A 17,036-nucleotide genomic window follows, 5' to 3' on the forward strand; every position below is an offset into this window, starting at 1 on the left:
TATTTTTAGTTTTTAATGAGTAAGCGTGAATTTGTTTGGTAGGCGGGGAAAAAGAAATCTGTTCATATGAAATACGAAATGCATGCTAATTATTATTGAATCAACTGAACAGAGAGAAAGGGTAAATTGCTATGTAATTAGAAAGTTAAATTATGCATAAATTAAACGTATACCTGTCGACGACTAACTTATTTTCTTAATTACATTAATAGTAAAACTGGCATAGCAATTTTCACACTTTTATTAATAAGTTCAACGTTAAATGTGTTTATAAATTGAACGGTTAAAAATTTACGAAATTAGAAATTAAAATTAAAATTAATTACGTTACCTCATCTACCGAAATGTAATCTCCGCTTTCTTCGAGACATTTTGAATAATGAGAAACACCTGTAATGAAAATCGTTGGATCATCATTATTTTGTGCATATTGAAATCATCGAAATAGGAAAAATAATTATAATTAAATTATAATAAAAATTAAGTTTACTCTCAGGCAGAAATCTTTCAATATAAGAAAGAAAAGATAAAAATAAATTGAATTTATGTAAAAGCTATATAAGGAAATGAAAAAAACTTTGAAAAAGATATTTTAGAATTTCTGTCATTTAAATCCAAATATATACGCAGATATAGAAAGCTTCAGATATAAGGTTTTTCTATTGAATATTTTATAAATACTATTTAGAAAACTGTAAGGTAAATATTTTCGAGGAAACATTTTATAAAGTGAATCTATAAATTTCGCATTGTTTTAAAAATATTGATTGAAATATTTAATTATAAAAATAAAAATAAAATTGGTAAGAATTTTTGAAAGTTCAACAAAAATTTTCATAAATGAAATAGACTCATCTTCTCTTTATCTCCAATTCTATTCTATTATTTGTTGTTAAATATTATGATATAAAAATAGTTAATTAAATATTCATCGTTGTATTTAATTTGAAAAATTTGTATTGTATTTCAAAATTTATTGCACACTTCAAATGATACGTGTCAAATTAGTTTGCAATTTATCTTTCATTATGCTATTTAAGCGTGTACACGCGAACTCTAAAACTAACAGTAAAACGTTCAGAGTATCGGTGTCTTGAAAATTCGCATTTCACATTCCTTTCTATTATGATACAAGTAAGAGAGAAAAATATAAGCCGGCTACCTGTTTTATTTGTCATGAAAGGAAAGAAATAAAATGTAATAATCGTGACGTAAATGTCGTGACTGAAATAGAATATGAAATAAAGAAAGAAAGGAAAAATTTTTGTGATAATTACAAAATGAAATGTAATATAACGGAATCATATTGGATTTCTATTCATAATAATAATAATATTTATACAAATTTCACAGAAATTATTTTTACATTTTTAAATTTTCCTAACTGTTCTCACGCTCTTTATAAAAACGTTAAACAATTATACACGCGCTTAATTTTAGATAACGTAATGCATAAAATAAATAGGTCAAGCATAAATAATCAAACACGATAGATCAAAACGATTAGAAAAGGAAAACATATATATATATATATATTTCGAACATTAATAAATCTAAATAATGTTTTAAAAAACCATAAGATTTTGACGCGTGAAACTTTGTATCACGCGAGTTATAGATCGTCCATGAACTGGGGCAAGCATAATTAAATGAAAGTTTAATCTCCTCCAGAAGAGAGGTTAACCTCCAGTTAACGATATTCGTCGTTACTTTGTCTTGCCTTTGAATTTTCCCTTTTATGTTTGTTCACAATCCCGCGAGATGACCGACTAAGCCAATCATTAGCTGCTGCTTCGTTTAACCACCTATCGCTAATCTTTCCAGTTGTATCGTTTACTCTCAAGATCATCACGCTTCGATAAATATTGTGAACGGTTCGATTTAAAACTTCAGCATGTCTATCGCCTAACACTTGCTTTTTCCTATTTTTCATCCTATTTTTAAGCATTGACATTCGCTTAAATGCTGCGCATAAATAATCATGAACTTTGTGCTCGTTTACATAATCTACATAATGCTTTGAACACTTTTTATTTTAGCGAGATCCCTTTAAGAAAATAGTACTTTTAACTTTTATCTTTAATAGTTTTTTTCAATAATATAATGGAATTCCAAGTAATCGTAAGAAATATCTCGTTAATTATTTTACTGTGATCGCAAGAATAATTAGGAAAATGAAATATTGCATGGTTTCATGGGAATTGTAGAGAATTGTACAAATGATTACCATTTTCCAATTAAACGTAGTCTTTAATAAATAAAATAAACGAAAAGAGAAAATTAAAAAAAAATCTTCGGCATTATTAATTTATTTCAAAATATATATAAATATTATCTGTTATGTTTATTTTATAATCCAAAAAAATGAATTTATCTAAGAAATAAATATAAAGGAAAAGATATATGTTGACTTCACAAGTTTATTTACATATCACGATTCTTTAAATACGTGAATAATTGAATACGCAAATAACGTATGTAGGCGGGTATTAGAATACTCGAGTTCTGTAATTAATTGTGTGGTCGATATTATGATCCGAGCCTGTTTAATAATTTGCGGTTAGCCAAACCATTCATTTAATATTATTGTTTCGATAAAATAAATTGTTATTTAAAAATATAATTGAGGAGAAAAAAGTGAATGATTAAAAATGATTTGTTGCGTGATAAGATTACACGATGGAAAAAATCAATTGATGATTGATAGAATGATAACAATATAATATGTTCTAAGTAAAGCACAAATATCTATAAAGAGAACTAAACGAAACATCACATTCTATGTATAGAGAAAGGCTTTTGTTTTCTTTCTTCGTCTTTTCTGTCATCGAATTTTCTAAAGCATTAATATCGTGAAAATCACGTGTCGATTAAACACAATACGTGAAACGCAAATCTATTCTACGTACGACAATTCTAAATAAAAACATTTATTTCTAAAAAGACTAATTTTAATTTATATCACCGATACTATAATACTAACTTTATGAAAATATCCAAGTTACATCTAAAAATGAAAGAATGATAAATGCGATTTTCTAAACGACTTGAATGACAATTAAAGTTTTCACTAATTGAACAACTCTTGAAAACTTCAGTCTTGAAGTCTTGAAAACTTGTTATCTTGAATGCAATGTAGAATGACTATCACGTTTTAGACTCGTACTTGCTGTATTGTTTGAATCGATTCTGTAAATTGATTCAAACTTTCAACGCTTTGCAATTCAATTTATTCATATATGAAATTTTAATTTTCTAATATAAAAATTTAAAAAAAAATTATATCGGTAATATATTTTTTAATTAAAGTTACTTGTTTTCCTTATGTAAACAAATCAAATAAAATTAAATATTCGAATTTGAATTTATTAAAAATACATGTATACTTATGAGAAAATAACTAATACAACATTATGAAATTTTGATTGATTATTTGCTATATTGATTTCTAATAATTGATTCGCACGAGCACCTTTACAAAGTTCAATCAACTCTATGACATGCAAAAGCAACATTGTTTTATGAAAAACAGAGGAAAAGATCAACGTATTTTGGAAAAATGAAAATCGATCGATCATCGAAGAATAATATTCGAAACTTACCCCGAAAATCGACCTTGACAATCTTGTCCCCTTTACATTTCAATCCTTGAAAATTCTTCACGATAACAACGAGCGCCATTCTTGATTCTTCGATTCGCAATGTGAATAATAATGTTAAGATCGTATGTAACAAGAGAACGCGTAAGCAAACGCGTTACACCTCATGTTCCGATTCTTCGTTACGTTTTTCTTTCATCTATAGTTACACAAAAGTAAAATAAACGCGATACGACAAGGAAGAGCTAGCGACAATCGTAATCGAAAGGACAAATCCACGACTCACCTTTGTTTGAGTCGTGATCGCAGAATACTTTCGGTCAATAAATGTTTTTCACACCGGTGTCACGATTGATCAACGAACGAGCACGTATGTGAATTGAGCGGTAGACAAATTCAGACTAGATGTTGTTCGCGCTTCGAATAACCCTCGAGTCCTGTCCGATCCTACCCGACCTACCCGTTCTGCTATCCTGGAAAATCGGCGCATGCGCAACTTACCACTACTATATTTACACATACACACAACACAGGCTATGTTCGCGTCATCGGCGCAGTTATCCACCGCTTCACTCTCCCTATGCCCTTCCATTTGACGCGGCACTACTTGCCGGTGACCTACACTTCATTCCTTTCCCGATTCCTTCGTGAAATTACTGAAATACATATCAAATACCAGGCATACATACCAAAGGGAAGTAGGAATCCTTCACCCTCAAGCACTAATCTTAACATTTATCGACATTTCATTCTTTTTTCGTACTTCACAGGTACATTGTATAAGTTTATTTTTACTTGTATTCGCGTTTCTCATGAAAACTACGACTACCGGTGACCTAACCATATTTTTTTTCTCAATTTCCTTGAGAAAGCAGCAAATTGCTGAAATATCTGGAATATATGTGGTAATAGAAATCCTCCATTCTTACCCACCAATCTTTATCAGTGTTTTGTATCTCCTTCGTGTTTCTGGTGTATCATGGTGTATATGTAAGTTTATTTTTATTCATACACTTATTTATATAATCAAAAATTTGGAATCAACTTTTTCCTTTACAAATTTTTTTTTTATTAATTTTGTTATTAAATTGATATTAGCGTTATAGATATTGATAAATTTTTTGAAAATGAAAAGTTTGTTAAAGTAACGTAACTAATCTATTTATTTTTTAAATTGAATTTGATTTTATGGAATTAGTGATCCCAAACTCTTTATTAAACGATAATATTTTATGAATTTTTTAACTAATAACAATAATGGTATAAAAAATGTAATTGAAGAGAATTGCATTTTTTGGAAAAAATAAATCCAAAAGAAATTAAATAAAGATACGAAGGTTGGCGAGATAAGGGTAAATCAATAATGGACTCAGTGTTGAACCTAAAATTTCTCTCAGCGCTACTGTATTAGATATCAAATTGAAGAATTTATACGTATAACGATTACAAATTTTTTTTATTCAGTTTGAAGATTTAATACAAAATAATTTTATTAATTTATTCTTTTATATGATCAATATTCCTTCATTCATATTATTAACAAACATTATTAACATTTATAATTATCAAATTATAAACTATAGGCGGAAAGATAATTAAATCATTCACGTAAGTTTTAACGAGCACCATTGAATCGCCTTCCAACACTAAAACTAACTAAAAGTAAATAACGTAAGTAAAGTTAAATAAGTAATGTAACTAAACATAACATTCTTAACGAAGCCCGTTCATTTTTTATTATTAATCTATTTACAATATGCAAGATATGATTTTGAAATATAAAAAAAAAAATAAAAATTTATATTATTACATATTGTACTATTAATGATCAATTTTTTGCATAACTTTGTCCAAAATTGGTAAAGATTTCATGTGATCCGTCACACTATCCAGGCCAAATCTTACCAATTCGAAATTTTTGTAAGTAAAATACAATATCCCAAAATAGAACAGATAGACGGTAATTATGTGAATGACGTACATTCTGTAAACAGAATACGAGTTATATATAATTCGTGAAAATTACTGAATACCAAACTCTCTCACAATGGCGTAATATTATAACGCTTACATCGCTTGGTGCCTTCGAGCTTTCGGCAACGTGGATAAATTTTCTTTCATGCAATACTGCCTTGCGCCTAAGACGCAAGTTTTTATATACTCATTGTCGTCGATAGACAACAAATCAATTGGAAAGATCTCTTTGTCCTTGGGGCTCATTTCACCCCACAATATCAACAAGTTCGTGTTATGGAAAACCCATTCCCTCGTAGTGAAATATTGTAAAAGTTCAAGCCCAACTGAGATACGGTTTTGTATACGAACCATGCTAAAAAAAAAATATAGTAATAGTATAGTAACAAAAAAAAAAAAAAAAGATGAAATTCACGCGTGAAACTGAACTTGTTGTTGTAACTGACTTACATAACCTCTAAAAGAAAAGAGAAAAAAAAAATATATATATATATAGATCGGTGAAAGTTACAAGACACTTACAATCTTTTTTGTCGAAATATCAACATGAGGAAATCGATGAAGTATGCCGGTATAATGTGAAAAAAAAAGACGATTAGATTGTGCACGAATTTGCTGTTATGTATATCCCCGTCCGGATACCAAATTTGCCCTTCGAAAGGATATTGATAAGCGATCTTTTTCCCTTTCCCCAGTATCTCTCCCCAGGTGATAGGTAACACGCCACTTTGCGTAATATTATAAACTGGTATACTTGTTCTTCTAGCGAAGAAAAAAAAAATTGATAAATGTGAAACAATTAACAACAAATGTGAAATAACATAAATGTGAAGGAATATTAGAATTATTTGAGAAAGATAATTGAAAAGATAATTGAAACTTAAAAGGTATTATAACGAAACGGATATTTAAAAAAAAAATAAATAAATAAAAAATAAAAAAAAGAAGTGCTGATTACTTTTCATTTGTAGCAGTTTTATGAGCAATGGAGATTAAAGAGTTGATAGCAAAATCAACCGGTATCACTTCGGCGTGATAGTTTTCATTGCAAAGCATTGATCTTATAACTCCTTTGCCTGCACCCACCATAATGCCCACAGGTCCATTCAGATTATCCACCCAACCAGGTAACGGCTCTGCCAAAGCTGGAGTTACTGTAAATATGACAACATAAAAGTTGATTTCATATAAAGATTTTTGACAAACTTGTTTATCTTGGTATAACTTATAAATATGTATATTACAGGTTAAAATTATTTTCATTTGCATTAACATTGATATTTTGAAATAAAATTATTATTCATATATTAATATATGAATAATAATATAAACATATATTAATTATTATGTTATTTCAGAAATAAAATTTCAGAAATAAAAGACAAAGATAACTGCCCATATCCTCAAATATTTCCGTTTCCTTGGAATGAAGTTTATAATAATAAAAGTATAATTTGCATTTATAATTCTTTATTTATTTATTTATTTATTTTTACCTATCGATGGCCTCGCGATGCTACAAGGTAAATTCGGATATTCATCTGCTACCAATTTCTCGGCCAATCTCTTTGAATACGTGTAAGTATTTGGATGAAGATTCAATAACCTATATTTAACGAAATATGGATTAGTCTAATAGATGGATAAATATGTATGCTAATATGGAAGATCAAAGAATGAATAATTGAAAAATATCATATAACGAAAAAATTAATTGATTCTTCTTATTTCTTATAGGAGAGAGAGAATTACTTGGGTGTAATGAGATCGATAGCACTTTCATCTAGCCATTCGACCATTTTCATAACATCGTGAGGGTCGGTAGGTGGGTCGTACACTTTTTCATCGAGTTCCTCTTTATCGGCATAACAGAAAGCCGTGCTTAAATGTACAAATGTTTTCAACTTTTTCATTTTTTTAGCCAATTCTAATATCCTTTTCGTTCCAATCTTAAACAACAACAGTGTTAACGAGATAGTAAAAGATAAATTAAAAATAAAAAAATATCTTAAAGTTGAATATTTTTTTTTTTTTTTTTCACTTGAATAATTGATACCTTAAACACATTGTAAAAGTATATATGGAAGATGGAATAATTGAATTGATGAATTTACCGTGTTCATTTCTATAGCATCCTTTAATTTAGCTTCTAATTTAAGAGTTGCTGCAAAATGGAATACTACATCAATTTCGTTCATCAATATATTCGATTGTTCTTTAGTCAGTCCTAAATTCTCCGCGCTAACATCCCCATTCAACGTTACTATTTTCTTCATCATTTGTGGTTTTTGTTTTCGTATTCTTTGAAACATCTATTTAAATTTATTTCGATTTTAGTCATTATAAGTAAACAAACAATAATATCAACGATGAAAAATATTAATATTAATATAATATAAAAATTTACGTTATATAATAACGATTATATTTTTTATCGTATACAGTGTATAATAAGTATTATAAGATCAATTTGAGATCGTTAAAAAAAAAAAAAAAAAAAAAGAGTTAAATGAGAAAGATAGAGAAGAAGGAAGGATTTAAATTACTTACGGGCAATTTAAGCATTTCATCCATACGAATTTCTGGAGTACGACCCCTTTTTGGCCGTATCAAAACATAAATTTTATTTATATCGGTGCAACTGTAAAGTAATTTCTCAATAAGAACTTTTCCCATCAAACCGGTTCCACCGGTTACGAAGATATTCTTCCCTTTGTAAAAAGATTGTATTTCCGTTAATTCACTCATATTTTTCTTTCAAATCTAAAACATACAATATTATGAACTGCCCGTTATCATAATTTCTTTCGACTTATATAAAATTTATAATATAAAAATTTTTTAAATAAGAGAAGGAATTAATCGAAAATTGATCATCGATAATTATTGTTGTGTTATGAATTAAATATACGCTGTGTACATCGATCTTACTTTCTTCTTTTGTAATTTATTATACATGTATAATGAATAAAATAAATTAGTTCAATAATAAAGTTAAAATGCGTATGTGTGGATATTTTGTTTTTTATGCAATCGTAAATTTCTCTTTTTTTACGAAAGAGTGATTTTTTAGATAATCGAAATTTCATCGATCGAGGTCAAGGTTTCTTAAAATAAAATTAATTTATATAATCTTTTCGCTGCTATCTGCTTTCCTATCTTGATATTTTTTTCTCCTTTCATTTCTTTCTCGTATTATGTTACATTCTCAAAACAGCATATCATCAATTTTTTAACAGAACTTGTTTTGTCACAGAATAAACATAATCGATAATAATAAATAAATAAATTTTTCGCATACGAAATGATGAATTAAATTAAAAAATTAATTTTTTTTTATTATATTATTTATTATATATTCATTATTTAGTAGTTTTTTTTTAGTTAGTTAGTTTATTAAGAATAATGATTTTAAATAAAAATTTAATTTTTTGAAATTTCATAAATATCTTTCAATTAAATAAATATATAATTTAAAATAATAAAAATATATTCTTAAGATCTATAATTTAAAATTCTCTGCTTTTAATGTTTTCTAATTTTCAATCTATCATTATTTTTTTCGAATTTTTAATTTAATTCTTGGTGTAACTGTAACTTCGCAATAATTGAATGTTCATCAATCTATAAATCTTGGCAAAGTTCACTATTCCATTACATAAACAAAGTCCAAAAGAAAATAAAATTAAACTAATCTTTTTTAAGTATTGTGTAATTGAATACTTTTTACATCTTTAATTATTAAAAAAGTAGAATTACTTTTTCTTCGTGTAATGACACACATTATTGTGTTAATATATTGCATAATCAAAATATTTGTGTAACTCATAATTTTTAATTAAACAGAATTTAATTTATTAAATAATAAATAATATAGTAAATTTATTTTGTAATAAAATAATTATTTGTTTGCTCGTGTTGTGAATTAGAATTTATTCGCCATATATCTCTTATGACATTTTAATCTTCGATCTTGTCAAATTCTTCCAATTTCTTAAGAACGAAAATTGTTTTTTTTTCAAAAAAAAAAAAAAAAACATTTTAATTAGAAATATTCGACATTTAATTGAAGAATAAAACAAATCGAAATGAGCAATTATTGTAAAGGTTGAATAATATAATATACTGTTTTGATTTATTAAGAAAATCATTTTCTCGTTATATGAACAAGATGAACCGTAATCACATTTACGATAGTTATACGTCGCGTGTACTCGAGAGTGAGTGAAAGTATTCTCGAAACACATAATTCCATATTTTTATCGGATGAAATATTTAAACATGATATATGAACATTTAAGTTATGAAATAAATTTTACTATGATATAATATATATATAACTATGATGTCGAAAGAATTTTTTCTGAGAAAGCAATATATATCAAATATTATTCATTATTTATTTAATTATTTTATTTATTTTATATACGTGTTTCGTATTTATAATATTAAATTTCATTTAATTTTCATTTACGTGTAATGTATAAGCATTTGTTTCATTTTAGAAATTATAATGCATTTTTTAAATAATTTTTAATTTTAATGCTATCAACTTAATAAAACAATATTTCGATAAATAACGAGTAAATGTACGAGAAAAATTATATGGATATTTAAGCTAAACAAATTTCAAAAAAAAGTATATAGATTGTTATAAGAAAGATATATTAATTATAATATGTAGAATATATCACGCAATAGTATTAGTCAGCGAAAAAGAACAGAACATGCAATTAATCTGCAATTTAAAAGTATTTAGAATCGATACGTTGCAATGTGATGACTGGCGAAAGAATTTGCCTTCGTCAAAAAAGAGCATTGCACGAAGCACATAAACGATGATAAAGTTCGAGCACAATTTATTTCATCGGAAAGTGAACGGTCTACTAAATCGATAGTATAAAATGTGGCAACACCGAATAGGATTCGCTTTCTTAAGATCCTCTCAACTATAATATTAAATTGAAATTACAAAACTGGAATATAGTTCAAAATTTAGAAGCGTAATGTTCTGTAAAATAATTTATGTACGATTGTTTTTTTTTTTTTTTAGCAAATAAGAAATATATATACTTGTATATTTTCATTTTATCGAATATTTATAATTGCAATTAATTCAGTTCCTCGAAATTCATAATAATGATATTTTCCATAATAATGATGAAATATATAGATTAATATATACAAAAAATTATTTAAAAGTTTAGTCATGAAATCTTTATTTTAAATTATATTAAAAATGATTTTTGCAAATTTTTTATTTAATAAAGACATAAAATAAACATTGTTGTTTTCTCGTATTTATAACTTCAATTCATAATGATAGAACGATGTTTTGTTATTAATTAGTCGAATTAAATTTTTTAATAAAATGTTGATCTTGATAATTATTTTCTTATATTTTACATTTAAAACTTCGAGTTATCGAATTATATATTTGGCATATAGCAGGTAATATCTTGCATTAATTCATGTATTATTTAAAAATTGAATATATAATTAATCGATAATCGATAATCATAATCGAAATCAAATCGATTTTAAAAAAACCTATCCATTGACTTAGAAAATGAATATTATATTGATATTTATATTACCATTGCGATTTAATTAAAACATCATAACATTATCAATATCAATGAAAAATATTCACGAATTATAATTATAAATTAATGAGAAATACAAAACTGTTATAATTATCTCAAATTATCATATGAAACGTTTAATTAATTAAATTAATTTAATATTTATTACATTTAATTTTTGATGATATTGATTATATATTTATTAATTTTAAAAGTATGTTGCTAATATAAAACCACAACTTTTTTTATTTTTATAATTTTTATATTTTTATATGAAATTAATTTCTAACGTTCATTTTTTTTAAAATAAAAATAAAATGTTTTAATATAAAAGATATTTTTTCACTGCAAAATCAGATAAGATTCCAGAATTTTATAAAATTCTTTTAACATTAGATATTGAAAATTTTTCAAAGAGAGTTTATTTTAAATAATTGTTTAATTTTTATTTTAATTCGGTAAATTTTTAAATAACTATTTTAAATTTTTCATAAGTAAATTACATATAAAGGAAATGAAGCGATACAAAAACCAAACGATACATAAAAACAAACAAGTATCATTTCACTTGTCCGTTACAGCGCAATTACTTTCTATATTCGTAAAAGATCAAACAAATGAATAAACTATAAAATATAACTTTATAAAATTTCGTTAAATAAACACAATCAATTGAATAGGAAATTGAAAATAAATAAAACAACAAAAAGATTGAAAATTACTTTAATTATATAGTAATTATTTGTCATATAATAGAAAATTATATACCAGTAAAAGAAAGAAAAAATAACATAAAAAGGACGTGAAAGAAAAATGTACTTACTTGATCAAACTAATTCGGTAAAAGCAAAATAAAATTTAATATTTAAATGCGTAAGATTGGTAGGAAAATTGCAAATATAACGGGTAATCAGTTGACCTAAACCAAAGTATAGGAAGAACAGTCGTGGACCACTGTGTTCGAACCTACTGAGCTTCAACGTAGCTGACTTGATTGTAAGAGTCGAAGCAGGAGTAATATTGTATCCCCACCTGTGCTTAGGTTAACGAATTACACTTTTTCTTTCAGTTCAAACAAACAATTTTTCTTGCGGCATCTTTATCGTTCGATGCATCGTATTACAAAAAAAAAAAAAAAAACGCGCATTTCGTTTTATTTTTCATTGTAAACTTATTCATTAATATTGCTTCCAACGTCAAATGTTAAATGATTCTGAAACTGATTGATTACTGTTATTTAATTCCAATCACCAATTTTTTTATAAATTTAATACAATTTCGCTTTTAATACAAATTTTATCAAATAGTCAAATAAATCTTTTTTTTAAATAACAAGATAATTCTTTAAACAATATACTTTTTTATAAAAAATATGTAATAATTCAATCTAGATATAATAATTTTTATTGTAAACCTGCTAACTAAATTGAATATATTTCAATTTTTTTCAATTAATACTTTTTTTTTGAAAATCTTAAGTTCAATAATTTGTAATATGCTGCTAATTTCCAAAAATATTTTTATAATATAATATTACAATATTTTTATATATTCATAATACATAATAATATTATGAATATTTTTCTTAAATCTTCTTTATAAGTAATATTTAAAGATTGATGATGAAAATGTCTGATAATTATAAAGTAAAACAATTAAAGAAAATTAAAAACATTACATGTAATTTTATTTCTTTCATCCGTTAATTATTATTTATATAATATTATAAGTATATATAAAAAAAACCTACATAATATTTGTATGCATTTTGAAAAAAAAGGAACAAATACGAGATATTTTTAAAACTTAAGAATCTTCAGAATCTTACAATTGAGATTATCAAAGAACTTACAAAAAAGAAAATTAATATTACTCTTTAAAAAATTTATATTAAAAAAATCATAATTTATTACATTACTTATATAATATTTCTTTTTAAATACAATTAATACAAAAAATATTATATAATTTGATTGATATTAATTGATTTAGTTTTAATTGAAATATTTTTGCATAATATTTTTATTTCTTTCACTAATTTTATTTATATCGCCTTATATTTTTGTATATCAAAAATTTTCGTTACGTAAAGTGTTACATAAAATCAATATACATTATAGTTCATTGACATTTGAGTATATTACTCTTTTAGAAAATCTCTTTTTATCTTCCGGTTTTCTCTCTCTTATTAGTGTTAATTATTGAATATTTATATTAACTATATTATTTATTTATTTAAAGTTAATAAACATTATAATATTTAATATATTAGAACATAAATTTTTTTATAAATTTTTTATAACAAAATTTGATTGAAAAATTATTTAAAATATACGAATAATATATATAATATAATATTATAGATAATTATATAAAAGATACGTTTTATATGTTATACATTTAAACAAATATAAATTATACATTATATGTATATTATACATTATTATTATATATTATTATTATTATTATATTATATTATTATATTATGTATATATGTATATATCAAATATACTATATATATTTAAAAATATAATTCATCATGAATGAATCCTTGATGTCTTTATTTACTATTCTTTCATTAAAATGTTTTAATGATTTTTATTTACAATATATTTACAAATTAAATAATAATTATTTATATTTATTTTCAAATATTGTCTTTACATATGTTTCACATTTAAAGTGCTTTACAAACATATCTTTTACACTGCATTATCTTTGCGAGAATTCATATTAAACGAATCCCTGTTATATGAGAATCTATTATATATCATATAATTCATTTTTATCATTTTTTTTTAATTTTTTATAAAGATAAAAAATTAATCAAAAATGTTTCAAATTTCATATATTTCATCGTAAAAAAATGGTGTCTATTTAAAAGTGTTGTTCTATTGTTAGTATTAAAGAATGTAAACATTCCATTATTAATTTAATAAGTTGTAAAAAAAAAAAAAAGAAAGTAAAAATGTCTTCACATACTACACCGATTGTCGACGAATTGGCGAAGGACTATGCAAATTATTTAAAACTAGATTTATCTGGTCAAGTATGCACTTTATTATACATAACCTCAATATCAAAATATTAATTTATTATCAAAGAATATTTTTTTATATCTTATAGTTGCAGAAATCTATATATATTAAAATATAAAATACAATACAACATTACATTCCAGATGAAGAATTTTCATGAAACCATTGAAGATGTAATGATGCGTTTAGAAGAATTTCAATCAATTATTGAAATGGTTAGAAATCATAATTTAATCTAATGATATATTTTCAGTAAATATATGATACAAATATTATACTTTATTTTAAAAGGTTCAATCTGAAAATAGCCAATGTATCGATCAACATATACCAAGATTAAAAGACATGCAACAAGAAGTTATCAATCTTACTAGGCGAATAGATGCATTAGAACATGTTATAGCAATGATTAATGTAAATCTAACAACATTAGAAGCTGCTGTTGATAATGCAGAAACTGAACTAGGAATTTCTGATAGATTATTTGGAATGTTAAATCGTTTATCTTTCTTTGTAAGTTGCTATTATTTTTTTGATATTGTAATTAATAAGATTAACTGAATTTTTTTATTTCAGAAAAAAACTCAGGAACCTATAGTATCAAATAGATTACCAGAATATGAACCTCCAACAATTTATAGAACTGATGATTATTTTAAGAATGAATGAAATAATATTTTATTTTGAAGTAAAATAATAGATTCAATTATTTTCATAAATTAATTATATCAAATAATGAAAAAAAAGTTCTTAATTTCTAAGAGGTATGTATTAAGAAGTATTAAATGAATTGTATAAGTATAAAATAAAAATATTTCAATAAACTTAATTATTTTCAGGATTAATATAAAATATTACAAACAAATACATTCATTAACAAATAAAATATCATTATAATTTGAATTTAATAATAAATATAAAATGATTTTATGAATTTGATATATTTTACTAATTTTAATATTTTACAAATCTACCCATTAACATGCTGGAAGAGTACAAGTCTTTAATTGTGCTTTCTTTTCACCTAATGAACAACTTCCACCTATGCAATGCCTCCATCTTGTTAGTTTCCCTATACCACAAGTAACACTACAACTTGACCAGTTTCCCCATTGATCCCATATTTTTGGTCCTTGACGATTCATTCTATCTGTCATTAAAATATTTGATTTCTAAATAAAAATATTATTACTAGAAAGGTTAAAAATATCATTAAAATATTATTTTGTTATATAATTACATTATAATTACATTAATTTGTTAAAAAATTATAAAGTATTAAATTTTAAAATTAATATTATTTAGTAATATAATTAATAATGAAATCAATTGTTTTTTAATAAAAACAATCTCATGATAACCTTTAAGTTTAGAATATTTATATTTATTGAATAACAATAAAATAATAAATTTTTTGCTTATAACTTATACTTTGTTTTTCATTTTTTTCATCTTTATTTTCATCATTCATAATAGCGGATGTTTGTGTTTCATGATGTAAATTTTCATTTTGAACGTTTGTAAGTTTAGATACGGAAACTGATTTCTTATAAGGTTTTAATATGGTGTTATTCAAATGACTTTCGGATTGAAAAAATAATAAACATTCCATAAGAACAAATAAAATGATGAATGATTTAAGAAACGATTTTATCAAATTATATAACATAATTTACATTTTTATTAATTAATTTCACGTAATATTTTTTATTGACTGAAATTATCTATTAATAGACGAAATTATCTAATAATATTTTAATATAATAGAAAAATAAAAATAAAGAGTAGACAATATTTTTATATAATAAAAAAAATTAAAGATATAAATCTAATTTGATAAATCTAATTTAGAACTGTGATATGTATTTAAAAATCATATGAATATAATTAGTATAAATATGTGTATATAGAAATATATTTCGATGATCAGTAAAATGCTCCTTACATATAAATCATTTAAAATATTTATGTATATTTTATCCAACTATATAAAAAATATTACAATTTATTTTACTAATCTTACTGAATAAGTAGATAAATAAATTACAATTAATTATGAATATGAATATATGTATTTCATCTTCATTATGTATTTTCTCTTTTTAAATTTATTATTTAATTTTAATTCCAAGCCAATTAAGAATGTTTTTAGATTCACATTCTTTTAAACGACATGTTTTTATTTGTGCTTTCTTTAATCCTTTTGTACAATGTTCTGCTGCGCAATGACGCCAACGAACTTGACGACCATTTCCGCATGTTACACTGCATGAACTCCAATTACCCCACCCGTCCCATGATTCATTACCTATATATTAAAAAATATAATATTTAAAGAATTATTTATCTTATTGAGATATTAGTTAGATATCTTATTAATTAGATAATAATTATTATTATTAAAATTAAAAAAGTAATCTCGAAAATCTGATACGAGTTAAAATGAACAATACCAGATTTAATCCAGACACAACATATTGATATTGAATTGACTGATACATAATTGACAAAAACGAGGGTTAACATGCATAAATTTATACATATATAATCATTCTTACTAGTAGAATCATTCTTTTTAGCATCTTTTACATATCTCAACAATTTCTTTTGTTTCTTTCTTTGTAATTGCTCATTACTTATATTATTTTCAAAATGTGTTTTTTTTAAGTAATTAAGTAATTTGCGTTGGCGAATTGTTGAAGTTTTATAATTGAATGGATTATAATAAAATCTTTCATCATACCATAGTACTAATTGACCAAACTTAAAAGAAAAAAAAAAGATTCAACATAAAATTAAAATTAATATTAATTTAAAATTTTTTACATATATATATATAT

At 24.1% G+C, this 17,036-nt stretch overlaps 4 protein-coding genes across 9 annotated transcripts in view; 1 reads left to right on the top strand and 3 right to left on the bottom strand.

Moving 5' to 3' along the window:
- Positions 1-4,048, bottom strand: part of LOC102678851 (otoferlin-like) — a 19,902-nt gene extending 15,854 nt beyond the window's left edge. For all 3 annotated transcript variants that reach the window (XM_031511398.1, XM_006617552.2, XM_006617551.2), the window contains exons 1-3: positions 3,886-4,048; positions 3,603-3,798; positions 332-390 (exon numbers count right to left, since the gene is read on the bottom strand). In XM_031511398.1, coding sequence (XP_031367258.1) covers positions 332-390; positions 3,603-3,681 — 138 coding nt within the window. In that variant the 5' untranslated portion in view covers positions 3,682-3,798; positions 3,886-4,048. The remainder of the gene's footprint in view (positions 1-331; positions 391-3,602; positions 3,799-3,885) is intronic.
- A 1,270-nt stretch (positions 4,049-5,318) lies between these two features.
- On the bottom strand, positions 5,319-12,163 carry LOC102679114 (putative fatty acyl-CoA reductase CG5065). Its single transcript, XM_006617553.2, has 9 exons — positions 11,982-12,163; positions 8,124-8,336; positions 7,688-7,885; positions 7,326-7,522; positions 7,070-7,179; positions 6,532-6,727; positions 6,096-6,335; positions 5,671-5,928; positions 5,319-5,583 (listed from the first exon to the last, which is right to left on the bottom strand). Exons 2-9 carry the CDS (start codon positions 8,319-8,321, stop codon positions 5,421-5,423), a joined length of 1,560 nt encoding a protein of 519 aa, XP_006617616.1. The 5' UTR covers positions 8,322-8,336; positions 11,982-12,163; the 3' UTR covers positions 5,319-5,420.
- A 1,796-nt stretch (positions 12,164-13,959) lies between these two features.
- LOC102679333 (biogenesis of lysosome-related organelles complex 1 subunit 4) lies at positions 13,960-14,937 on the top strand. Of its 3 annotated transcripts, none has more exons than XM_031511412.1 (4): positions 13,960-14,207; positions 14,285-14,411; positions 14,488-14,709; positions 14,773-14,935. In XM_031511412.1, exons 2-4 carry the CDS (start codon positions 14,340-14,342, stop codon positions 14,863-14,865), a joined length of 387 nt encoding a protein of 128 aa, XP_031367272.1. In that variant the 5' UTR covers positions 13,960-14,207; positions 14,285-14,339; the 3' UTR covers positions 14,866-14,935. The 3 variants fall into 3 exon arrangements, with proteins under 3 accessions (XP_031367272.1, XP_031367271.1, XP_031367273.1); XM_031511411.1 differs by having other exon boundaries at positions 13,984-14,207; positions 14,340-14,411; positions 14,773-14,937; XM_031511413.1 differs by having other exon boundaries at positions 14,070-14,207; positions 14,291-14,411.
- Positions 14,938-16,239: 1,302 nt separating this feature from the next.
- The window catches only part of LOC102679544 (A disintegrin and metalloproteinase with thrombospondin motifs adt-1-like), a 1,175-nt gene continuing 378 nt past the window's right edge, over positions 16,240-17,036 (bottom strand). Inside the window, exons 3-4 of one of the 2 annotated variants that reach the window (XR_422065.2) lie at positions 16,755-16,959; positions 16,249-16,504 (exon numbers count right to left, since the gene is read on the bottom strand). Coding sequence is in view for 1 of the 2 variants with exons in the window: in XM_006617557.2 (XP_006617620.1) it covers positions 16,308-16,504 (197 nt within the window). In the remaining variant the exon portion in view is untranslated. Of the gene's footprint in view, positions 16,505-16,754; positions 16,960-17,036 lie in introns of both variants that reach the window. The other variant, XM_006617557.2, reaches the window with a different exon arrangement.

The sequence above is a fragment of the Apis dorsata genome, unplaced genomic scaffold, assembly GCF_000469605.1.
Source record: "Apis dorsata unplaced genomic scaffold, Apis dorsata 1.3 scaffold_315, whole genome shotgun sequence".
In the NCBI taxonomy this organism is placed as follows: Eukaryota; Metazoa; Arthropoda; class Insecta; order Hymenoptera; family Apidae; genus Apis; species Apis dorsata.